The 25,173-nt window shown below is 43.4% G+C and overlaps 2 protein-coding genes across 9 annotated transcripts in view; one reads left to right on the top strand and one right to left on the bottom strand.

Annotated features, from left to right (window-relative positions):
- Positions 1-1,097: 1,097 nt before the first annotated feature.
- On the bottom strand, positions 1,098-18,022 carry C15H5orf22 (chromosome 15 C5orf22 homolog). The gene is made up of 9 exons (XM_006976111.4): positions 17,831-18,022; positions 16,822-16,967; positions 13,639-13,788; positions 9,434-9,866; positions 7,619-7,681; positions 7,133-7,254; positions 5,773-5,839; positions 3,031-3,170; positions 1,098-2,050 (listed from the first exon to the last, which is right to left on the bottom strand). The coding sequence occupies exons 1-9, from the start codon at positions 17,966-17,968 to the stop codon at positions 1,918-1,920; spliced, it is 1,392 nt and encodes a 463-aa protein (XP_006976173.1). The 5' UTR covers positions 17,969-18,022; the 3' UTR covers positions 1,098-1,917.
- Positions 18,023-18,034: 12 nt separating this feature from the next.
- Positions 18,035-25,173, top strand: part of Drosha (drosha ribonuclease III) — a 119,224-nt gene continuing 112,085 nt past the window's right edge. Inside the window, exons 1-3 of one of the 8 annotated variants that reach the window (XM_006976109.4) lie at positions 18,035-18,304; positions 19,548-19,636; positions 22,149-22,214. In XM_006976109.4, coding sequence (XP_006976171.1) covers positions 22,198-22,214 — 17 coding nt within the window. In that variant the 5' untranslated portion in view covers positions 18,035-18,304; positions 19,548-19,636; positions 22,149-22,197. Of the gene's footprint in view, positions 18,309-19,547; positions 19,637-22,148; positions 22,215-25,173 lie in introns of all 8 variants that reach the window. The other 7 variants (XM_006976108.4, XM_042261401.2, XM_006976110.4 and 4 more) reach the window with 7 other exon arrangements.

Raw genomic sequence — 25,173 nt, 5'->3', positions numbered from 1 at the left:
GTAAAGCATGATCTCCAAATGCATACAGCAGAAAAACATTCTCTTCTATATGCAGTGATGGGTCTTTCCAGGAAAAACTTGCACGAGTCTCCCCAATACAATTCCCTTCTTTCTTTATTTGGGGAGAGACACTATCAGGGAACATTCCTAGTGCTCTCCTCACTGTTCAAACAACGGTTCTTCACTTTTATCACTAGTCTCGTCTTTGCAATCATCTAAGGGAGGACCCACTATGTTCAGTCACATAAGGAGGAGGCTGGTGGAAGGCTGCTATGTCCTTGGGTAGTTATGTCAGGTCACAAAGATATAACTTTCCTACTTTTTCCTTAAAGAGTTGGTTTATCAGAAAAAATGGTTGACCTTGATTTTTAAAAGATTTTATTTATTTATTTATTTATTTATTTATTTATTTATTTATTTTGGTTTTTCGAGACAGGGTTTCTCTGTGTAGCTTTGTGCCTTTCCTGGGACTCACTTGGTAGCCCAGGCTGGCCTCGAACTCACAGAGATCCACCTGGCTCTGCCTCCTGAGTGCTGGGATTAAAGGAGTGCGCCACCACCGCCCGGCTAAGATTTATTTTTATTTATGTGTGTATGTGTGGGTATGTAGCCATGTGTGTGGTGCTGGGAGGCCACAAGAGAGTGTAGCCTCTAGGTCTGGGGTCACAAGAGGTTGTGAGCTGCCATGTGGGTGCTGGGAACTGAACTCTAGTCCTCTGCAAGAGCAGCAAGTGCTCTTAACTGCTTAGCAACTTTAAAGCCCCTTGACCCTGATTGCCAATAGAGTGACACTCAGTGACAGAATGCCAGCTGAGGCCCACAGTGACCACCTGAAGGCAGTAACTCCCAAAGCCTTTCCAAGCACCAAAAACTACAGGCAGCCAGCAGTGGTGGTGCACGCCTTTAACCCTAGTACTCAGGAGATAGAGGCAGGTAGTTCTCAAGTTAGAGGCTAGCCTAGTCTACTGAGTGAGTTCCAGGACAGCCAGGGCTACACAGAGAAACCCTGCCTCGAAAAACCAACCAAAAACAAAACAAAACAAAACAAACAAAAACAAAAACAAACAAACAAAAACCTACAAGCAACAACAAAAAGAGAAATTCTGTTTGGTCAGGTTTACTCAAGCAGACCTCTTACACAAAAACAATGCTCGAGAACATTTAGTCAAAGCGTGGGCACAATTCCAACATCCTTAGACAGGCAGCTTTGCTGTAACATTTTCATGAACTGGCAAGGATGTCTTTGCATCACTTTTGAGAATGTTACTTTCCTACAAGGCCAGGGTACCTGAGAACTAACTGCACGCCCGAGACACATTTGTGGTTCTCTCTTTTTTCCTGAAACTGTTCCCAGCCCATTATTTGCTTCTCATGTGTCTCCCCCAGAAGGGCAGTGTCTGGTACAGTGACATGCTAAATACACATCAGATGAATGAATAAATAAATAAATCTCATATAATCCAAAGGGGAAAAGAAAACAATCTCTTACAATATCAAATTGTGATAAAGACAGCCAACAGTCCCCATCAACTGGGGTTAACAGATTTGATGAAAATCAATAAAATCAAATCAAACAGACATCCCTTACCTCTACCCCAATTGCCATTTTCAACAACAGATTATTTGCTTGAGATTCAAAATATCTGACTGATATCAACTGAAAGTTAACATAAAAGGTGTACTCTGGCTGGGTGGTGGCAGCACATGCCTTTAATCCCAGCATTTGGGAGGCAGAGGCAAGAGGATCTCTGTGAGTTTGAGTCTAGCCTGGTCTACAGAACTAGTTGCAGGACAGCCAAGGATACTCAAAGAAACCTTGTCTCGAAAAGCCAAAAAGTAAAAGTGTACTCTGGAAGACTCACAAACAAAGGCCCCGTGACTTTAACAAAATGCATAGGTGCCTAGTGCTCTGTGTTCTCAACATGGTGGAGACTCTTCTGAATACACCAGGTGAGTGTCCAGGGTCCCATAGAGCGAGTGCAGCACACTGAGGACCTTTTCCTGAATGGTGTCAACTTGTTCAGGAGGACAGTAATCATCCAGACTTGACCTGGAGCCAAGAGAAAAAGAGGAAGGCTATGTGAGCATGATAAAGTCATTCTGTGCGGAGGAACAGCCTGTGTGTGCTACTGCCAGTGAAGAGACATGCGGGTGCTTTACAAGAATTGTTCTTTATTATTATTTTTAAAAAGCTATTCTATAGGACAGGTACAATTACCAACTTTCTGTAGTTTTGTTTTGAGACAGGATGCTGCAACGCAGACCTGGACGGTCTTGAACTAGTTTTATAGACCAGGCTGGTCTCAGGCTCCCTGTAACCTTCCTGCCTTTGCCTCTCAAGTGTGTGTGCCAAGCAGATGCTACCATGGCTGAACTCAGGCCCTCATACTTGCATGGCATGCCATCTCCCCAGATCATGCCCTACATGCTTTTAAAAGCTCACCAGCCCCATGGAGGTGACAAAGTTTCATCTTAGGGTAAGGGAATTCTTTTCCTTAAAATTTACTTTTATGTGTTTGTGTTGTGTGAATGTGTGCCCATGTGTGTGGGCGTCCACAGAGTCTAGAATAGGGCATTGGGTACCCTAGAATTGGAGTTGTGGTTGTGAGTGACCTGATGTTGGGTGCTGAGAACAGAACTCAGATCCTCCGAAAGAGCCGCAAATGCTCTTACCTGCTTAGCGATCTCTTCTGTGTGTACGTGTGGGGTGGGGAGGAGTTTTAAGGCCCACAGCTTTAGGAGAGTTCTGCTCTCTCCCCTTTACTAGCATCTAGACGCTGCCTGCATTCCTTGCTGAGAACAGGAGACCCACTCTCTATCTCCCAAGCTGGCAGTACGCACCTTCCAAACCTTCTCTCCTGATTCAGAGTTCAGACCCCCTCTGAGGAGGAGAACTATGACAGAACCGAGGAGAACCCCTTCCAAACCCTTCCATTCTTCACACTGCAGGGTCCCTACTGCTGTGCAGAGGTTCCAGAGAGCAGGACACGGACGTCTGTGACGGGCCGTCATTCAGCCAATCACACTTACCTTGCAATTGTCACAAGAGTAGGCTTTGGAAGACTTTTCAGTAAAGAATACACAGACTGAATAAGACCCTCAATTTCTTCTTCTGTGCTGATGTGATGAGGGAGTTCGGAATAATCGCAGGTTAGCCCAGCCTGGTGAACCTGAAGATAAGGAAAAAATGACACCGGGAGCCAGATCTGTGTCTTGATGGCAGAGAGTATGCCTAGCGCCTAGCATGTAAAGCACAGGATCCAGACCCACCACTCAAAAAGACTCTAAATGGCACTGTAAGACTTCAGTGACTTCAGAAGACTCTTGGGAGAGTGGGCAGGGAGGAGACAGGGAGAGCCTTAAAGCTCACTGGCCAGCGAGCCAAGCTGAACGGGGAGCTTCACATTCAGGGAGACCTCGTCTCAAAAACAAAGGCTGATGGGGACAGTGGGCTCCACCGATGGAAGCATTCGCCACGAAAAGCCTGGACCTCAGTTCAATCTCAAGAACCCATGTAAAAGCAGGAGGAGAACCAATTCTATAGTCTGACTGCTGCGTGTGCATTGTGATGAGAGAGAGAGAGAGAGAGAGAGAGAGAGAGAGAGAGAGAGAGAGAGAGAGAGAGAACAATCAAGGAATGCTTCAGGCATTTAACTGCATCAACATTTTCAAGCCCTGAGTACCATGCACCTACCATTCTTTTCTTTTTTTAGGTTATGTGTAAGGGTGTTTTACCTGCATGCATGTATGTGCACCACATGTGGGCAGTACCTGCAGAGGCCAGAGGGCATCAGATCCCCTGGAACGGGAGTTGCAGATGGTTGTGAGTGGTCATGTGGGGGCTGGCAACTGAACCTGGGTCCTCTGAAAGAGCAGCCTGTGCTGTTAAGCACTGAGTCATCTCTCCAGCCCCAACATGTGCTATTTTTAACAAACACCGTTTTCAGAGAAGAGTAAGCCTTGGCTTAGCAAGCATTAACCATGCTGCCACTTATTTATTTATTTACTTATTTATTTATTTATATTTCATAAGTGAAGATTAAGTTAGTAAACATCAGCTCCAATAAAGTGGCATGACAGCATTCCACAACCAAAGAAAACCAAAAACACCTCACTGATGAGACAGAAGCAGCAGACTCAGAGGCAGGGACTTGGAGTCTCAGCTGTGGCATCTTAACAATCTGAGGAACGCACCTGAACTGCACTGCTTTGTGGCCCAGACTGGCTTTGAAGGAAGCATGTAGTCCAGGCTAGCCCAGAACATGCTACTGTAGCCTCCACTCTCAGAGTGTGCAGACTATAGTGAAGCCTTTCCTGGCTTCACTTGAACTTTTTTTTTTTAATGATTTATTTTATTTATTATGTATACAGTGTTCTGCCTGCATGTGTCCCTGCAGGCCAGAAGAGGGCACCAGATCTCATTACAAGTGGTTGTGAGCCACCATGTGGTTGCTGGGAATTGAACTCAGGACCTCTGGGAGAGCAGTCAGTGCTCTTAACCTCTGAGCCATCTCTCCAGCCCTCACTTGAACTTTTAAAGCTTTACATATTCTCAAATATTGGGTCAAAAAGGAAAATATCTGCTTCAAGGACTCTAAGGTGCTAGGAGTTAGAAATTATGATCACAGGTCTTTGCCTCACCACTCAGTTCACTACTGACAAGTGGCAAAGAACTAACATTTAAAATGTACCAGACATAGTTTTTTTCTTTTTTCTCTTTTGGTTTTTATGATCTGGTAAATTTTCAGAGAAAGGAAAAGAGCCCCAGTAAGAACTAATGGCCAGGCGTGGTGGCATACCCCTTTATTCCCAGCATTTATTCACAGGAAGTTTGAGGCCAGCCTGGTCTACTCAGCAAGTTCCAGGTTGGCCAGGGATATGCAGTGAAACCTTGTTTGAAAATAGAAAAAACATCAATAAGTAGATGATGAAATTAGAAACCAGAGACTAAATTATGGATGGTGAGGTAAGACTGGATTATCAACAAGCACAGAAAAAAAACAAAGAGGAAGTAACAGTTGGGCCTGGTGGTGCATGCCTGAAATATCAGAACTGTGAGTGGAGGCCAGAGGATCCCGGGTGTGTGTGTGTGTGTGTGTGTGTGTGTGTGTGTGTGTGTGTGTGTGTGTGTGTGTTTGAAACCCTGTCTCAAATCATAGTAAAAACAGTACAAGATTCAGAGTACCTTTGCTTCTTAGATAAATAAAATAAGAATCTCTCTCTGGGCAGTGGTGGCAAATGCCTTTAATTCTAGCACTCAGGAGGTAGAGCCAGGTGGACCTCTGTGAGTTGGAGGTCAGCCTGGTCTATAGAGCAAGATCCAGGAAAGGCTCCAAACTACACAGAGAAACCCTGTCTCAAAAAAAAAAAAAAAAAAAAAAAAAACCCAACCAACCAACAACAACAACAAAATCTTTCTCCTGGGAAAAAAATATATATTTAATTTTATTCATTTTTATTTTATGTGCATTGGTGTTTTGACATTGGTGTTGGGTCCCCTGGAACTGGAGTCACAGACAACTGTGAGCTACCATGTGAGAGCTGGGAATTGAACCCAAGTCCTCTGGAAAAGCAGTCAGTGCTCTTAACCACTGAGCCATCTTTCCAGTCCCCTGGAAAATATTTTTAAAAATCTTTTGTGAAAAGTATGTATTTTATCACTCTTTAATTTTTAAATAAGTAATATTAACAAAATGAGTCAATTTAAGAAAATTTTCACCCAGAAAATTACCTGTATAAAGCATCAATTTTACAATGATATGAAATATTTACCATTTCATAGTCTGGTACTTCCATCCGTTTTTTCAAACTCTGTACAAGTGGAACTAGTGATTCCATTCTGGAAAAAAGCCACCCCAGTCATTAAACACCACAATAACCTTGACTAGCATTGGCAACAAATGGCATACTCGATTTTTTATTTTAAATCATGGATTGGGGTTAGGAGTTGTGCTAGACAGTTTTATGTTAACTTGACACAAGCTGAAGTCATCTGAGAGGAAGGAACCTCAAGAGAGAAAATGCCTCCATAAGATCAGGCTGTAGGCAAGCCTGTAGAGAATTTTCTTAATTAGTGATCAGTGAGGGAGAATCCAGCCCATTGTGGGTGGTTCCATCCTTGGGCTGGTGGTCCTGGGTTCTATAAGTAAGTACAGTGAGCAAGCCATGAGGAGCAAGCCAGTAAGCAGCACCCTTCCCTGGCCTCTGCATCAGCTCCTGCTCCAGGTTCCTGCCCTGCTTGAGTTCCTGTCCTGACGTCCTTTGATGATGAACTGTGTTGTAGAAGCAGAAGCTGAAGAAACCCTTTCCCCCACAAGTTGCTTTGGTCATGGTGTTTCATCACAGCAACAGTAACCCTGACTAAGACAGGAGCATATAGCTCAGTGCTTGCCTAGCAAGCATGTGCAAGGCTCTGGGTTCAACCCACAGCAGTATACAGAAAATAATAATGATTAAAAAATAGAGCTCTACCATGGATACATGCTTCAAATGATGGATGGTTGAGAAATGAAAGATACCATCTTCTTTAAATTACTTTGAAACAGGGTCTCACTATGTAGCGCTGGCTGACCTGGAATTCAAGACCCTCTTGCTCTACCTACTAAGTGCTGGGATTGAAGGTGTACACCACTCTCCTGGCTATCTTTTTAACTAAATTTATTATTATTACTATTCTTACCATCATTTTAAAAAAGTAACTATTTCACAAAGCCCAGGTTAGCTTGTAACTCAATATGCAGCTGATCTTCCTGTCTCTCTCTTAACCCTTCTACAGAGAGTGCATAAATAATACTCAACAAAGGCAGTGGTCAATACTGGGTGTCTTCTTCGTTATTTTTTGAGACAGGGTCTTTCACTGACTCTAATGCCCATCAATTCAGCTAGGCTGGCTGGCCAGTGAGCTACAGGGATAATCTTGTCTCCGCCTCCCTATTACAACCATGTCTGGCTTTTTAAATAGACGTGCAGGATCTGAACTCGGGGCTCATGGCGATGTGGCAAGTACTTGACTGAGTAAGCCGTCTCCCTAGCCCTTGATTCGAATTTAAGGAGCAACTGGTCAGACAAACTTTGAAATGTATCTAGGATGGACAGCTCATGATTTGGGAAGGAAAAAGGTCTGGGGTCTTACCCGGGGGTTGAAGCCCATCTCTGTACAGCTTCTTCACCATCACCGTCACATAAATCAGCAAAAACTGCTTCTAAATCTTCCAGTTGACGAGTTCGAGTATCAACAATATCTACCAAATCTTCCTTCAAAAACATTGAAAAACTGAGGTTACGGTTATTCCTTTAAAAAACAAGTAAAATACTATTATGATGGAAATACCAGTTCAGTTAGCTAAAACTACTTTCTCTGTACTAACCGAAGCATTCACCAAAAGAATACACATGTGTGTGTGTGAATATCTATATGCACACGAAGAAGAATCTGGAGAGCTGAGAACATTTAAATAAGCTACAAGATATTCTTAGAGCTAGGCAAGGTGGCGTACACTTACAATCCCAGCACTAAGGAGGCTGAATTTGAGGCTGGCTATAGCTACACAAACTCTCTTAAGATAATCATCCTAATAATGAAAGCAAGTACTTAGTGGTAGGTCAAGTGCAGGCTTACCTCAGTGAGGTTACTATCAGGCTTTTTAAACTGGTAAAGCTCCTGTAGAATTTTGTACTCATCCTGTAAGACAAAACAAATACCCCAAGGTTAGGAGTTTCCAACATTATGCCTACTTCCAACAATATCCAAACGTTTGTCTGGGAGAATCAGGCACACTGTGTACTTCAAATATCAAAACAGATCTAATATAGTATAAAAATTAGCCAATAGGCTAAGAGATCATCAAAGTTTCTCTTTCTTTTAAGATTTATTTATTTATTGATTTTTTTATTTTTTTGAGACAGGGTTTCTCTGTGTAGCTTTGCGCCTTTCCTGGAATTCCCTCTGTAGTCCAGGCTGGCCTCGAACTCACAAAGATCCGCCTGGCTCTGCCTCCTGAGTGCTGGGATTAAAGGCATGCACCACCACCGCCCAGCCGATTTATTTATTTATTATGTATACAGTGTTCTGCCTGCATGTGTCCCTGCTGGCCAGAAGAGGGCACCAGATCTAATTGCAGGTGGTTGTGAGCCACCATGTGGTTGCTGGGAATTGAACTCAGGACCTCTGGAAGAGTAGTCAGTGCTCTTAACCACGGAGCCATCTCTCCAGCCCCCAAAGTATTTCTAATATAAGCATGTACCATTAGGTGAATGGACACATCCCAAGATCCAAACAGACTTTAGCTGTTCATGGGAGACATACATGTCTTCAATGACGATGACAGAAGATTCCCCATGTGTACCATGTGGCTACTTCCCTAGTCACAGAGACCTCTGGAGTACAGAAGCAATGCTGGCCTGCAGAGTGGCAGACCCAGACCCTGAGTTAAGGGAAAGATGCCTAACATATCTAGATTTTGTAAGTGAGATAAAACAAGCAAACTCCTTCTTAAAAACACAACTGGACAGCTCCGTTTCTAAGTGGTTGCACGTGGCCCAGTGCTAGGTAAGAGCTAAAATGTAGTGTTTCACCGACCATGACAACACTGAGCTGGAGCTTACTCATTACTTAAGTACCTACTCTGCAGCACCGAGGATTGAACCCACAACCCTGAGCAAGCTAGCGCTCTACTGCTGAGGTACACCTTAGCAGGCTGGGGATGACTGCTTCATTGCAAGTCAGAAAGACAAGGACCTTTCCCAGGATGGCACAGCTAGGAAGCTTTCTGAGACAAGGTTTCACATAGCCCAGGCTAGATTTGAACTTATGATCCCTATATCTTCTTCCCAAGTGCTGGTATTACAAGCATGTGCCATTACGCTTTGCCCTGTTATCTTTGTTTATTTTAAAAATAGAGCTGGGCCAGTGAAATGGCTCAGAGGGTATTGGTGCCTGCCACCAACCCTGATGATCTTGAAACTGACTTTGGAAAGTTGTCCTGATTTCCACATGTGCGATGTGGCATGAGCCGCCATCCTCCCGAAGTTAATGCATTCATGTAATGACCAATAAAAATATTGCTAGTAAATTAGAAAGTATAATGTAGGTTGGATATCTTTATCTGAGATGCTTGGAAGCAGAAGTTCCATCAAGTTCCAAGAGTTTTCCAGATTTTGGAAAATCTGGGGACTTTAGGGGGTGCACTTCATCACGGTACGTAGGGAAGTTTTGGGTTTTTGAGTAATTTAGATTTTGCAATTTTTAATTAGGAATGATAAGTTTGTACGTAATTTTAAAAGACTGGAAGAGAACAGAAGCATATGTGGCAGGAAACATGGTCTTTAAACCGAAGATAATTCTCATCTGATGTTTGCGGAGAGGTTGCTCTCTGTCATCCAGAGAAACGCCGTGCCATTCTCAGGGTCTATGCTTCCAAACTACCACATTTACCTGCGTGAACATTTCTTTGAAGGGATTTTTGACAGAAAAAAAATCCAAGTCAATATCTAGAACAAACGCATCTCCACTCTTCAGCGCTTCCAGGATCTCCCCAGTGCTGGCTGTGCCCTGGCACTGCTGGCCTCCAGAGGAACAGGGGCCTGGTGGCTCCGGGCAAGCACGGTCACTCGGTGGGGTCACTGCATCCCCTCGCAGTCCTTCTGAGCAGGGGTCCCCGTTAGCGGCGGCGGCTGCGCTCTCTCGACTGCCCAGTGCCAGCTTGGGCTTCTTGGCAGAAGACACAGAGTCACTGTCCTCTTGATGGTTACAGAGTCTGTGAGGTTCTACCACGACCACGTCCAACTGTAAGGGTTTCTGGTTCTCTAGCTGGTCTTCAGGTACAAACAGGCCGTCACTTAGGAAGTAATAGTCGGTACTGGTGACCCTGGATCAACGGGAAAACTATTGTAAGGAAAGAGCACATTAGCCCACGTCACACTACGACACTGCAGAAGAAAGACCCAGCTGACAAAAACTAGAGACTTTAATGCTTGCACTTGGTCTTCAGTAGAAACAGCTTCTCCACATTCTGAGCTGGCACACCACTGCCCAAAGGAAAGACTAGGCATGTTTTTGTAGTCCACCCTGCAGCTAGCTGTGGCCACCTCATAAGTTCTGGTCAGTGACTGTGACAGGAGCAGTGCTCTCCCCATCATGCTGACCATCCATGAGCATGAAGGTGGGAAGTCACATTGGCCCAGGAGGACTCCAGAGACCATAGAACATGAAGATAGAAGGGCTGGTGCAAGGATGAGGCCAGGCTGGACTACAAAGTGGGACCTGGTCTACACACACACACACGCACACGCACATGGAGAGAGAGAGAAAAAAAAAGAGTTTTTCTGAAAGAAATTGTTAATCAAATAAGAAAACAAAGAAAGGGCTGGAGAGAGAGCGGGTAGGTTAGGAGCACTTGCTGCCCTTCCAGGGGACGAGAGTTCATTTCTTAGCACCTATAAGAGAGAGCTTACAATGACCTGCAACCCTAGCTCCAAGGTATCCAACCCCTTTCTAGCATGCTTTGGCAAATGCACACACACACACACAAATAAGTCTTCAAAAATGTAAAAAAAAAAAACTCTTAAGAAAAAAATTATAAGAAATAATTTCTCTAAATACAGAAGTTCTATTTCATAGCTTCAGTTAAAGTATATAACACAGTATTTTTTTTTAACATGAAAAGCAATTTCAAAAGATCCACATATAAAATTCAGTTTATGAGTTCTGGATTTCTGTTTTAAAGATTTATTTTATTGAGTGTCTCCCCCGCCACTCTATGTGTGTGTGTGTGTGTGTGTGTGTGTGTGTGTGTGTGTGTGTGTACCTAAGTGTGCAGATGCCCATGGAGGTCAGAAGGGAACTGGAGACACAGGTGTTCGAGAGGGTCTTGACATGGGTGCTGAGACCCAACTCCAGTCACTGGATAAAGCTCTAGGTGCTCTCGCTGCTGAGTCATCTCTGCAGCCCTGACGTTTTAGTTTTTCCTTTTCTTTATAAAGAGACAGAGTGTGACTAAGGTGGTTATTGTGGCATCCAACTTCAGGGCTCAAGTGATCTTGCCTTAGCCTCCCAAGAATCTGGGACAATAGGAATATGTAGGTAAGACTTCTGATACCAGCATGTTTGCAGCTTTTTGACTATGTCTTGGTGAGTACTTAGAACATTAAATTCAAATACATGTTTCAGCGGCATACTCTACTAAATGAAAATAATACAGTTTATTCCCCACCTGTCCACACTTAATATATATAGCTTTAAATTGACCTGAGACTGGGTCTCACACAGCCTAGACTGTCCCTAAACTACTGACTCTCCTGTCTCCACCTCCTGAGTGCAGGCATTATGGGCACATGCCAACATACCTGGCATACGTGCTGGGGGTTGAGTCTGGGGTCAAGCACACTAACCACACACCCAAGTGAGGCTCGACTCGCAGCCCCTACAGCTATAAATTAAAAAGAAGATAGTCTTCAAAGCAGATGAATGACATAAAAGTAAAAGTGCAAGCTTGTTAAAAACTGCAACGTCCTAATGAAGACCAAGACTGTAATCCTAACCTGAATTTATAGTCTGTGTGTGGTATGCATGCCAATGTGTATATGTGGAAACTACTCAACCGGGGTGGCAGCCCTTGAGGCTTTTGCTGGTCTGGAGCTCACTAGTAGGCTATGCTGGCTGGCCTATGAGTCATACAGATCGGCCTGGCTCTGCTTCCTCAGGACTGGCATTAGAAGCATGTGCCACCATGCCTAGCCTTTTCATGCAGGCTCTGAGATCAAATGCAGGTCTTCATGCTTACACTGTAAGAACCTTATCAACTCATCTCTCTCCGAAGCCTCATATTCTTCTTAGTAAGCAAATTTTGCTTTGCTTCTATTCCTGCAAATAAATAAACACAGATTCATGCCTACATGCAATAGACTGTTCAAACATGTTTACTTGTTAGGCTAACTAAATCATGAGGGAAGCATAATATTCCCCAAGCTGTTATTAAATTTTGAGTTTCCAAAAATATCTGTGATGTTCTGTGTCAGAATAAGACCCTGTCTCAGAAAACCAAAACCATGCCTGGTGTGGTGGTGCACCTCTTTAATCCCAGTACTAGGAAGACACATCTCTGTGAGTTCAAGGCCAGCCTGGTCTCTATAGAGAGTTAGGCTACCCAAGGCAACATAAAGTGAGGATTATCTCAAAATAGAAAACAGAAAAACTCTCTCACACATATATATCCATATCAAGCTGGCACGATGGTTCACACCTTTAACCCCCGAATTTGGGAGGCCAAAGAAGGGCTGTTGTGAGTCTGGTGAGTAACAGCGACAACAAAAATCTGTTGTTTTTACAGCTTCTGTTAGGTCCACTCAACACACTGAACTCACTTGTTTGTATAGATCAATATTACGTATGATATTTGCTCTATGCTGAGGTCTAATTTCTTTTTAAAAATTATATAGTAAGTACAATTTTCATACATCAAGATGACACCACTCATATAAATGACAAAAACATGTAATACCAAAGGTAACACTGTCATCAAAACGGAAACAGAATTACAGGGCACAGTTTTCATTGTCACTGAGAGCCTAGAAAGCTATGTGTACATTGATTAAAACGTTCTTCCTATGCCAGGAGAATTTAGAACCAGACTGCTACTTCCAAAGACAGACACTGTAGCAACACAACACAGAGGATATTGGTTAAGTAGCATATACAAAAAAACCTGATACATATTGCTCAAATCAGAGGGCACAGTAATTTAACTTAGACTAAATCCAAAAATCACAACAATGAATTTACAACCTAAATCTACTTATCCAGACACCGACTTATTAAAAATGAAAACAAAAACTGATTTATTTGTTTGTTTGAGACAGGGTCTCATGTAGCCTCAGCTGGCCTCAAGCTCACTATGTGACTGAGGATGACCTTGAACCCTAGACCTTTCTGCCTCTACCTTCAGAGGGCTGAGATTACAGGTGTGTGCCACAACTCCCAGGTAAATTTTAAGTTTTTTCAGTGCTGGAAATTGAACTCAGGGCTATAGGCACATTGGGCAAGTGCTCTACTACCGAGCTACACCTGCAGTCCTTATTTTTGCATTTGGAAACAGGGTCTCATTCCGTAGTTCAGGCTGACTTCAAACTTTCAGCATCCTTTTACCTCAGCCTCTCAAGGGCTGTGATTATAGATATGTGCCACTCACCTTGCCTGGCTCATTCTAAAAGTCCAACTCAACACACTATATTTATATCAGAAGGATCAGGGGAAAAAATGTACCATTGGTTATATAAATCTATAAGGTACTATAAGGACTTGACAGAGTTAGCCAGCAACAGAATCTAAGTTCCAGAAAATGTCATAACACAAAAACAATTTTGCTAGTAATAGATAATAAGATTACATGAAAGAGATCAAGAGAATTAAAAATGAATCTAAATTCCAGAAAATGTCATAAAACAAAACAATTTCGCTAGTAATAGATATAAAGAGTACATGAAAGGGATTAAGAGGATTAAAAATCTGTTTCTGGTGATTCAAGAACTCTTTGGAGGAGCTGGGGCTTAATGTAACTCTGTATGGAGGCATTTAGGAAGTTATTACAAGAATCCAAAGTATAATTCAGTTCCTTTTATACTTACCAAAAATAAAGAAATTACCTGATTGTGGTGGTAGAAATGTCTTTGCCTACTAAGAAGTGGTGTTTGCCCTCTGTGATTTGCTGAGCCCATGTGGGATGAAGCCATATTATATGAGAAAAATGGCCAGCATAAACTGCAGGCATAATCCAATTTTCAATACTTAATTCTCTGGAAAAAAAATCAGAAACATTACAATTATTAATGAATGATTTTTCCCAAACATTTGAAGACAGCAGGTCTCAAGTATGGCCCCTGACAAGGTTCCTGAGACTATTAGGTTAAAACGGTTTTCACGGAAATACTATTACCTTTAACTGAACAAACATTTGCACAAGCATGAGGGTGCACAGCATGATGATACACAGCATGACGGTGGATTGGTAACTTAAGTGCCATGCAAGGTCCATTAGCAGTCATTATAACATTACTAGCAATTACCCTGTCCAAAAGCTAGTTTTGCTGAAGAATGGTCATGGTTTTATTAATTCTTGCTCCCAACTAGATATTTTAAAATATTTTGTATAGTTAAAAAAAAAGGAAACCAGGCCGGGCGTGGTGGCGCACGCCTTTAATCCCAGCACTTGGGAGGCAGAGGCAGGCGGATCTTTGTGAGTTCGAGGCCAGCCTGGGCTACCAAGTGAGCTCCAGGAAAGGCGCAAAGCTACACAGAGAAACCCTGTCTCGAAAAAAAAAAAAAAAAAAAAAAAAAAAAAAAGGAAACCAGCAGAACTCCTTCTGTTTAGACGTGAAGCACAATGGTGGCTTCGAGGAGAAACACCTGGGGCTGAAGTGTAACTTGAGTTAATTTCTTCTTTGAAAGATCAATTAACTGAGGTTATTTAGACACAAGGCTGGATTGTTGGATTTTGCATTCCAGCTAAGCTTTCAGAAGCTTGTGGAGTTTTGGTGGAAGATCAAAGAACATCACAACACTACTTATCTGATTAAGTGATAGAAATACTATTCCATTTTCCAATCACATCTATGAGAACATGAATTTTCATGATATACTTCAACCAAAACAACACACAGCAACAGACTGAATGAAGAATCAGAGAATCCAGGTGTCATTTATAGAGGCAAAAATTAGATCTTAAAAGATTTAAATAATTCCATGTGATAGTTTTAAAAATGTATTTTAACAAAAATAACTTGTTTATGCAGACATAATGATGTAATATTTTACAGTGAATATCTGAAAATTTTATTTTTAGTTGTAACGTAAATACACACAACTATAATTCACATTGTTTTCAAGGCTTAATTTTTTAAGAGTATACAGGAATGCAGAAACTTGGGCCTGGTGGCATGTACATGCAGTCCCTGCACTGAGGACGTAGAGACAAGAGGATCAGGGGTTCAAGGCTGGCCTTGGCTATAAAACAAGCTGAAAGTCCGCTTGGTCTACATGAAACCCAATCTCAAAACAACAACAAAACCCCCCACAAAACTAGAAAAAAGAAACAAGATACTAAAAAGTTTAAGAACTGTTCTAACTAATGTGTGGTCTGACTACATGCTTAGCACTCTCTTTCAATTTCTAAACTATGAAAGGAAGTGAGGGAATGGTGGAACTACCACATTGCTTTAGGAATTAGTGCCTTGATTTGGAGTTTTGGAAAAAGTCAACTAGAAGGTCTATAGTAGACTGAACGTAATACGCTTTATACATGAGATGATGACAGGATTTCAGGGAGCTATTATCTGAAGATATAGACTCCTTCCTGAAGGATGGAATGTGAATTATCCACTTTACTTCTATTCCTCTGACTTTATTTTTTAAGATTTCTCTTACTCTTCATTATGTGTGTGTCCAGAATGTGCACACGAGTTCAGGTGCCTGCAGAGGCCAGAAGGTGGTGCTGTCCTTCAGAGCAGTCACAAAGTGGTCTCGAGCCACCCAGTGCAGGTGCTGGGAACCACACTTGGGTACTCTGCAAGCCTAAGTGCTCTTACCTGCCGAGCCATCTCTCCAGCCCCATCTCTACGATTTTATAAAACTGAAAATCAACAGGGTTTGTGACCTGAAAATAAAGTCACTGCGAAGTAGGAAGGACATAATCGTAGAAAGGATGGGCAAACTGAAGATGCATGATTATGAGACTGTTTTCAGAAAAGTCCTATTTTCTGGACCCCACTACCAAGCTTTAAAAGGGGAGGAAAGCTTATTTAGATTACTTCGCAAGTCTCTTCCAGCATCCCAAATTCTAAATTAGAGGCCATCAAATACTGGCTTGGCTGTTTGTTATAATTTTTTTTTGTCAAGTTTTATTGGAACAACTCTTGCCATTTGCTTGCACAACGTCCAGGACTGCTTTCATGTCACAAAGGCAGGGACAAGTAGGTGGATATGGATAGAGTGCCAGGAAACCTAAATTACCACTCACACACACCAGTGTCTTAGTTCCTTTTCCTGTCGCTATGATAAAATACTTTGACAAAAGCAGGTTTTGGCAAGGAGGTCAAGGCAGCAAGACTTTGAAGCAGCTGAACACATCACATCCATAGTCAGGAACCTGAGACAGGAACCAGGGACCAGGGAAGTGCTGTTCACTTCCCTCTCTCCATTTTTACAGACCAGGACCCCAGCCAGGAAGGGCACTGCTCACAGTGGGTGGGTCTACCCCCCTTTCGTAATCCAATCAAGACAATCCCCCACAGGCAAGCCCGGGTGCCCACTTCTCAGATAATTCTAGATTCTGCCAAGTTGACAGTTAACACTTAATCATAAAGAATATTCAATGTAGCGCTGGCTGTCCTCCAACGGTAATTCTCCTGCCTCAGTGCTCTAAGGGCTGGGATCGCAGGTATCAGCCACCATGCCTGGTCCCTGTTTTGGCTCTTTCAGTTTGTCAAAAACTTGTTCTTAAACAAAATAAAAAAGGTGATGGGCAGTTGTGACTGCCTGTCTTTAATCCTAGCAGAGTCAGAGCCAGGCGGATCTCTGTGAGTTCGAGGCCAGCCTGGTCAATAGAGCAAGTTCCAGGACAGGCTCCAAAGCTACACAGAGAAACCCTGTCTTGAAAAACAAAACAATACCCCCAAAACAAACAAACAAACAAACAAAAGACAAACCCAAAATAAAAAGGCAAACAAATAAAAAACCCCACACACATGAGTGTAGCAAAAGTCTATATTTTATCATCTGCTACATGCTATGTTTCAAATACATAAAATGATTTTTAAAAAAAGTCATGTTACCCAAAAAGTGCTTCCTTATCAAACACAGTGTCTGCTGGCATATTCACAGGAATAAGGAGGTCTGGATGTGAGTCAAAATGTAAAAAGCTGATATTACTAGCAGGAAGATGCTTCGAACCTATGGCCCGGTATATGAAAGGCAGAACCTGTAACAGAGACATACACATTGAGAATTGCACACTGTCAAGTTGCAGACTCAAAATCAATCAATCAATTATCAATCAATCACTGCACAAATTTGAAGTGCATCAAGTTGTTAAAAAGTGGAAAAATACAAAATTTCTTTACTCTAGATGGTTCTGATGAAAATCTCCGTCTTTATTACCCAACTGCTCAGAACCACTCACTCTATCATTATCCGTGTTCCAAGTACTCTATTTTTTTCTTTTAGGTCATTTTCTGTCCTTTTAGGACGGAGCTAGGCTGGATGACTCATGTTCTCCTCTTACACGCTATATGCCCAGGTTTCCTCCTAACTTCGAAAGCCCTGACCAACCCAAAGTCGACTTTGTCTCAGGAATCAACTTTCTTTACCGCCTTCATCTTTTTCCATCAGTAAGTCCCCTCCCCCCACTTTTTCCTGGGCGAGGGGTTGAACCCAAGGTCCGTGGCAAACACCGTGCCACCGAGCTTCACTCTTGACCCATCTTGTTTTATGTCCCGAGACCCTCCACGGGTCCTGTAAACAAAGCTCCCAAACCCACGGACCTCTTGCTGGCCGTCTACCAGAAGTCTGCGTACCGTACACACGCTACAACTGCAGTGCCATAAAACGTTCACCAACGCCGAGGACTTAATGTCCTCGGTAACCGCCCTCTGATAGGATCTACGGTTATGGTGCCCATTTCACAGCTGAGGGTTCAGGTTCTTGGCCAACCCTCTTATCAAACTGCACAAACAGTAGTCAGGAGACCGGGCAGCCAGCCTCAGGGGCTGGTTAAGCCTCTGCAGGCTGCCGCGGGTTCGAATCCCTCCTGTCAGGGCTCGGGGGCTTCCGCTGCCCGCTCACCTCCTGGTGATCCTCCACCACCCACACCGGAAGCCTAGGGTAGCGCCTAAGGCGCGTGCGGTCGCCTCCGGTGTCACTCATGTCTCCGCGCGACTCCGGCGGCCGCGACTCCGAGGAACCCGGAGAGCCGCCGGGCATCTCCAAGCCCCGCGCCCCTTCGCTGCCCTTTCGCGGCGGAAACGCGCGCTCACCCGGTTGCGCTTCCGGATTGGAGGGCGTCAAGGTGGAGGGGCGGGTGTGAGAGCGATAGGCAGTGTTGATTGGTCTAGATGTCCGTCACTCTCGCTGGCCCGCCAATCACGGCGCAAAGGTGCTGCGACGCTCTCCGGAGAGTTTTCCCTCCCTAGGCTCAGCTTTTTCAGGTTTGCTTTTTAATTCCCGGGGTTTCCTGTTCCGGAGGCGCGGGCGGCGCCTTTGCCGTGGAGGCTGTTGTAGTAACCAGGCTTGGCTCCGGCGGCGACGCGGGGGCTCTCTGTAGGTAAACGGGGGCGCTTGGCGGGTGTTTGGAGAGCGAGTATCGAGGGCCGGGATTTCAATGGAGTCCAGGGCGGAGCGAAATGATCCTGGGAGTTGGGTCTGGCCGCTTCGGTGCAGATCTGCCGCCGAGGGCGAGAGAGCGACCCTCGGTGCAGATCCCGCAGATATGCAGAAGCGGCATGGGGTGCCTTTCATCTGTTTGTGGAGCACAAGTCATGGTCCAGGCCCAGGGCCGCCGGGGAGGCGAGTCCCGGAGTCCCGCGCTTACCTCGCAGGCTGGCGGGAGATGCAAACCAGAGAACGTGCAATTGAGCATCCACCAGGCGGAGGCCGGGCTTCAGGGTTCAACCATGGCAAAGTGCGGAGTCTCAGTGACTTGTAGTCACACCTTGCAACTCTGTGTGTTCGATTGACGTTCCTGGACTAGTCAACTGTTCATAATAGCTCCCTCAGTTTTACTGCTTTCAAATGACAGCCCAGGAATAGGCATTTTTTCATTTACATTGAATTCATTGACTTGAGTTAAATTTTGCATCCACAATACATTGGTTCAGTATGTTTTAGCTTTTCTGACTGTAGAAACGTCCAGGGTGGTCTGGTAGTGAGTGTCCCACTCCATTTTTACACTATCCAGAGGTGTTAATTACCCTGACTGTTGCCTGACTGTTGTCTAGCTTCATTATATTCCTTTTTGTTATCTTGAAGTCTTTACATCCTTATTTTCTTGTTTTTAATCACGTTGAATTTTTCTTTTTGTGGTGTCTGGTTTTATTTTTTATTTATTTATTTATTTATTTATTATTATTATTATTTTTGAGACAGGGTTTCTCTGTGTAGCTTTGGAGCCTTTCCTGGAACTCACTTGGTAGTCCAGGCTGGCCTCGAACTCACAGAGATTGGCCTGGCTCTGCCTCCCGAGTGCTGGGATTAAAGGCATGCGCCACCACTGCCCAGCTGGTTTTATTATTATTATTATTATTATTATAATAAAAATATTTGTATATGGGTTTTGAGATCTTTGAGCCCTGAAGGCTTGTGTGTGCCATGTTCATCTTTGAGTCTACAGAGTTTGGGACAGTGCCTCACATGTATTGATTGACTCAGTAAATGATGCATGAATCAGTGAAAATGTCTGCTTCCTGGGTGGTTTCAATAATGCACATTTGTGGGGAGAAGGGAAATTCAAACTTAGTGACACAGAAACAAAAAGTAAAACCTGCCTGCCGTTTATTGTGTGCAGAAGTGACCGAATGAACCCATGGTTTCAAGGATCTGGTGACATTGAAGGAGCTCAACATGGGCACCCCTGACTGCCACAGGCAGTTGCTGGTAAGTTCTATAAAAGAAGTGAGTATAGACCAGGCAGTAGCAGTTTAGAAGGGATGAGGTTATGTTCCCAAAGGAAATCAGGACTGCTTCTCAGAATAGGTTCAGTAAGAGGTTGGTGGATGGGTAGGAATTCAGTGGACGAGTAAGGGATGGTCGGAGCTAAGAAGTTTCATGATAGTGCTCGGTTTGCTAATGGGCGGGGAAAGGATGGGCTGAGAGGGGCTTTGTGGAGAAGGAAATAGGATGATAACCCTGGGAGGGGTTGGGTTTCGGTCTTTTAGAACTTCAAATGCTGAGCATGGAGTTTGCACTCAATTCTGATGCCAGTAGTAGCTCTTTGGGTCCCTGGTTTAATCATGAGAGTGTTGGAATGAGGAATAATCATTAATCATATTATTTGGTAGCTATGTTTATTAAACAGTAATTGATAGAGCTCGAGTTATTTGTAATTTTTTTTTTACTTTGTCAGTTTGATAAAGACTTAAGTGTTTTTTAAAAATTTTATTTATTTTTGTGAATGTGTATCTATACGTTCGTGTATATATATGTGTGTGTGTTAGAGTTCTCTATAGTTAAAGAACTACATCTGTAGAAAGGGGATGTATGCCAGGTGGTGGTGGCACATGCTTTTAATCCCTGGGAGGCAGAGGCAGGCACCACAACTACACCCTATCTTGAAAAACCAAAAAAAAAAAAAAAAAAAAAAAAAAGAAGGGGGATTTATTAGTCCAAGCATCCAGTAGTTGCTCAGTCCTTGAGGCTGGATGTTTCACCTGGTTTTCATTATATGCTGGAGCCCTGAAGAAGTAGGTTCCAATGCCAGTGAAGGGATGGACTTGCTAACAAGGCAGGAACAAGCAGGCAAAGAGCAAGCAGAAGTTATATAGGCTTACAGCAGAAGGTATGGCCCAGATTAGATTTAGATTACAGATCTGGATTAAAGGTAAGTCTTCCTACTTCAAAGACCTGGATTAGAAGTGGATCCTCCCCCCACTTCAAATTAAGCATAAATCCCTCACAGATGTGCACCCGGAATAGTTATGTTGACAACCAAGAATAACCATCACAGTGTGTCTACATCAGTGGTTCTCAATCTATGGGTTGTGACCCCTTGGGGTCAACAAAATAATATTATGGTTGAGGGTCACCATAACATGAGGAACTGCATTAAAGGTCTACATTATGAAGGTTGAGAACCCCACTGGTCTACATTTGGCGAGAGGACTTTTTTTTTTGGATTCAGCCTATTTGGTGTTCTGTAAGCTTCTTGAATCTTCATAGGTATTTTTTTCTCTATGTTAGGAAAGTTTTCTTTTATGACTTTGTTGAATATATTTTCTGTGCCTTTGAGTTGGTATTCTTCTATCCCTATTATTCTTAGGTTTGGTCTTTTCTTGGTATCTCAAATTTCTTGGATGTTTTGTGTTACAACTTTTTTGGCATGAGTGTTTTCTTTGATTGATGAATCTATTTTCTCTATTGTTTCTTCAGCGTCAGAGATTCTCTGTTCCATCTCTTGCAGTCGGTTGGTTATGCTTGCGCCTGTAGTTCCTGTTGGTTTAGTCAGAATTTCTATTTCCAGGATTCCCTCAGTTTGTATGTAGAGATTCTACCTATTTGTATGTAGACAAGTGTGCAGGTGCTTCCAGAGGCCAGAAGAGGGCGTGGTATCTCCTGGTGATTGTGAGCCACCCAACATTGGTGCTGGGAACTGAACTCTTCAAGAGCAGCAGGTGCTCTTAACTGCTGAGCTATTCTCCGCCCCTAGAAAGATGGTTCTACATTAAAGCTTTTGGCATTTAGTGTTTGTGTGTGTGTTTTTTAAAGCTTTTTGTTAAAGTTCAAATATTTCAAAAGTCATTTATTTGACAGTGTTCTTCTGTGGGAAGAGCGGAGAATGAAAGTAAATAATGTAACTTGTGTTAGGTTGTGGGTATATTTGAATTTGAGTGCAGGTTTCACTGTGATTTTTGGGTTGGATTTATGCCTTCTTTATATTACAGTGGAGGGAGTGTGAGTGACAGAGAAAACCTTTCCTTCAATCTTTTACCAAACCAGAGATGGGAGGTGGCTGTGCTTCTGGTCAGTTTAGCAATAGTTAGTTTTGAGTTAGTACAACTAATCAGGACAGCTTGAAAGTTGCTTGGAAACTTGATAGTTGTTCCTGATTTTGTTAATAGGCTAAGCATTTTCAAGGGCTTAAAAAAAATTTTTTTTTTTTTGTTTTTTGAGACAGGGTTTCTCTGTGTAGTTTTAGTGCCTGGCCTGGATCTTGCTCTGTAGACCAGGCAGGCTGGCCTTGAACTCACAGAGATCTGCCTGTCTCTGCCTCGTAAGTATTGGGATTAGAGGCGTGTACCACCGCCACCGGCTAAGGGTTTAAAATTATTGTTAAGATAATTGTAAACAAACAAGCAAAAAAAACCAACCAAACAAACAAACAAAAAAACAACTCTACTTTATAGCACTGGCAGTTTTGAAAACATGTTTAAATATTCTTTCTGTCTTGTAGAGCGTACATTCTGAGTGGGAGATGGAGCGTTTCTAGAGGATACATCACCATGCAAGGCAATACGTGGTAAGTGGTATGCTGGAAATGGCAGTTCAGGAAGACTGAAGAAGAGAGGGTAGGTGGTGGGCCAGAGGTGGGAACCTTTCCGATAGAGGGGAAGGGCAGGGATGTGTTCATTCTATGGTCACAGCACATTAGAGGTTTGTGTGCAGGGCTAAGAACCAGACCAGGAGCGTGAGTGAAACATCCTAGAGCCGTCCCCTGAGTGAGCTTGCAGTTTTTGACTGCAGGTAGGCATTGAAGGTAGAATTATATAATTAGTTGGTGGACTGCGGTGCTTGTAAGACCTGCTAAGAAGCAGCATCGAATATTGTAAGAGCAGGAAATCTAAGGAAGACGTGTTAGCCGGTGTTCTCTAGAGTTAAAGAATTTACAGAATGAATTGGTATATACAGAAAGAGATTTATTAGAATGACTTACAGACTGGATGCCCAGGTAATCCAACACTGGCTGGCTGTGAATGAAAAGTCCAAGAATCCAGTAGTTGCTCAGTCCACAAGGCTGGATGTCTCAGCTGGTCTTCAGTCTATCCTGGAATCCCGAAGAAGTAGGCTCTCATGCCAGTGGGCTTGCTAGCAAGGCGAGGACAAGCAGGCTAAGAGCAAAAGCTTCCTTCTTCCATGTCCTAATATATATAAACTTCTAGCAGAAAGTATGACCCACATTACATCTGGATTACAGATCTGGATTAAAGATGTGTCTTCCTACCTCAAAGGTCTGGATCAGAAGTGGATCTTCTTACGTCAAATTAACTAAAAATCCCTCACAAGCATGGCGTCCATTTTTGAGTTTTTAGTTCCAGATGTAGTCAAGTTGACAACCAAGAATAGCTATCACAGAAGACTTATGTGTGGTGATAAGGATGTTGAAAGTTCAGCAAGAATATAATTGTAGTTAAGTAAGGAAGTACTCAGGGAGTATTTACAAAAAAAAAAGATAGGAGTTTTATTTTTTAAAAAATATTGTTGGTACACGCCTTTAATTCTAGCATTTGGGAGGCAGAGGAGGGCTGATCTCTGTGAGTTCCAATCCAACCTGCTCTGTATTGAGTTTTCAAGCAAGCCAGGGTTGCAGAATGAGACTATATCTCAACAAAACAAAACAAAACCTTATTTATTAAGCTGTAGTGACACATACATGATGTCAGTTTAAAAATAAAGTTTTAGTTAAATGGGGTAAGGGAGAAAAAGTTTTCAGGATGATTCCCTTGTGTAGGCATTGATGTCCAACAAATGATATTTGTTGGAAAGGGAGTTGAGCATATTGTTTCTCAGCAACTAGAGATAAAGGTCCTGGCACTAATCCTGCTTGTATATGCATTTATCAGGTGCCAGCATGGTCAGGTTTCAGGTGCACTTTCATGGTGAAGATTACTGTGTGGTGTTCAGGTGGCTTTCTTGCTGTATCATTCCTCACCAGGTAGAGACAGGGTTCTCTCTCTTCCTTTTTCATAAGAGTACTAATCCCATTATTAGAACACCCAGCTGTGAAGAGACACCATAAATAAGGCAATTTTTGTAAGAGAAAGTATTTGATTGGGAGCTTGCTTAGAGTTTCAGAGGGTTAGTCCATGATCATCATGGCAGGAAGTGTGGTGGCTGACAGGCAGGCTGAACCACAAGCAGGGGGGCAAGGAGACAGAGAGAGAGAGAGAGAGACAGACAGAGAGAGACAGACAGAGAGAGACAGACAGACAGACAGACACAGACAGACAGAGAGACTGACTCTGGGCCTGGTGTGGGCTTTTGAAACCTCAAAGCCCACCCTCAGTGACACTGCTCCTTTAACAAGGCCACACCTCCTAATCCTTCCCAATCAGTTCCACTAACTGGGGACTAAGGCTTCAAATATATGAACATATGGGGGACGTTCTCATTCAAACCACCATGCTTAGGACTTACTTTAGTAAATACCTGTGACTTACTTTAATCCTGGTTACTTCCTCCATGTGTCACCACATAGGAATTTAAGAATTTTGAGGAAGCAAAAATGTTTAATCTATAGTAGCATTTTCAGGAAGTTTAAATGTGAAGAAGAGGGGAAAATGCATAGTTGAGGGCGAACTGGAGGCCAAGGCAAGTGTTTTATGTTGAGTAGACTGGACACTCAAGTGCTGGTGTCCAGGGTCTGGTGGCCGGCCGGGAAAGATGGGAAATGGTGGATGGGGGTAGCGGCCCCCTAGTTTTTGGAGATGGGGCTCTAGGTGCTTGTGGTAAGGTAAGCTTTGCTGGGAGCAGGAAATCGGGGATGGGATTGGATGCAGACAAGTTCCGTAAGTTGATACAGCATCTGTTCTGAACCCTCAAAGCCCCACCCTCTGTGACACACTTTCCCCAACAAGAATGCCACTCCCTATGAGTCTGTGGGGGCCATTTTCATTCACACCCCCACAGCGCTCATCAGGACAGTCCCGTATTTGGGAAACCCTGTTTACGTAGTGACGTGTGTGGTCCACATAGATGCATGCAGAGGACAAACCTTGGGTGTCGTTTCTTTCCTCAGGTGCCATCCACTTTATTTTTTGAGATCGGTTCTCTCACTGTATGACTGGCCAGGGGCCCTCAGGAATCCACCTGTCCCTGCCTTCCCAGCTCTGGGATTAAAAGCACATTCACCATATTTGGCTTTTTTATTTGTTCTGGGGCTCGAACTCAGGTCTTTATATTCTCCCTATTCCGAGAGGCTTTTTTTCCCCCTTCTTTTTCAAGACAGGGCTTCTCTGTGTAGCCCTAACTGTCCTGGAACTCTTTTTTTTTTTTTTTTTCTTTCGAGACAGGGTTTCCCTGTGTAGCTTTGGAGCCTGCCATGGAACTCACTCTGTAGCCCAGGCTGGCCTCGAACTCACAGAGATCCGCCTGGCTCTGCCTCCCAAGTGCTGGAATTAAAGGTGTGCGCCACCACCCCGTGTAACTCATTCTTGTAGACCAGGCCTGGCATGAATTTAGAGATCCTCCTGCCTCTCCCT

The sequence above is a fragment of the Peromyscus maniculatus genome, chromosome 15 (genome assembly GCF_049852395.1).
Source record: "Peromyscus maniculatus bairdii isolate BWxNUB_F1_BW_parent chromosome 15, HU_Pman_BW_mat_3.1, whole genome shotgun sequence".
Lineage (NCBI taxonomy): Eukaryota > Metazoa > Chordata > Mammalia > Rodentia > Cricetidae > Peromyscus > Peromyscus maniculatus.
This window is presented reverse-complemented; position numbering and strand designations above follow the sequence as displayed.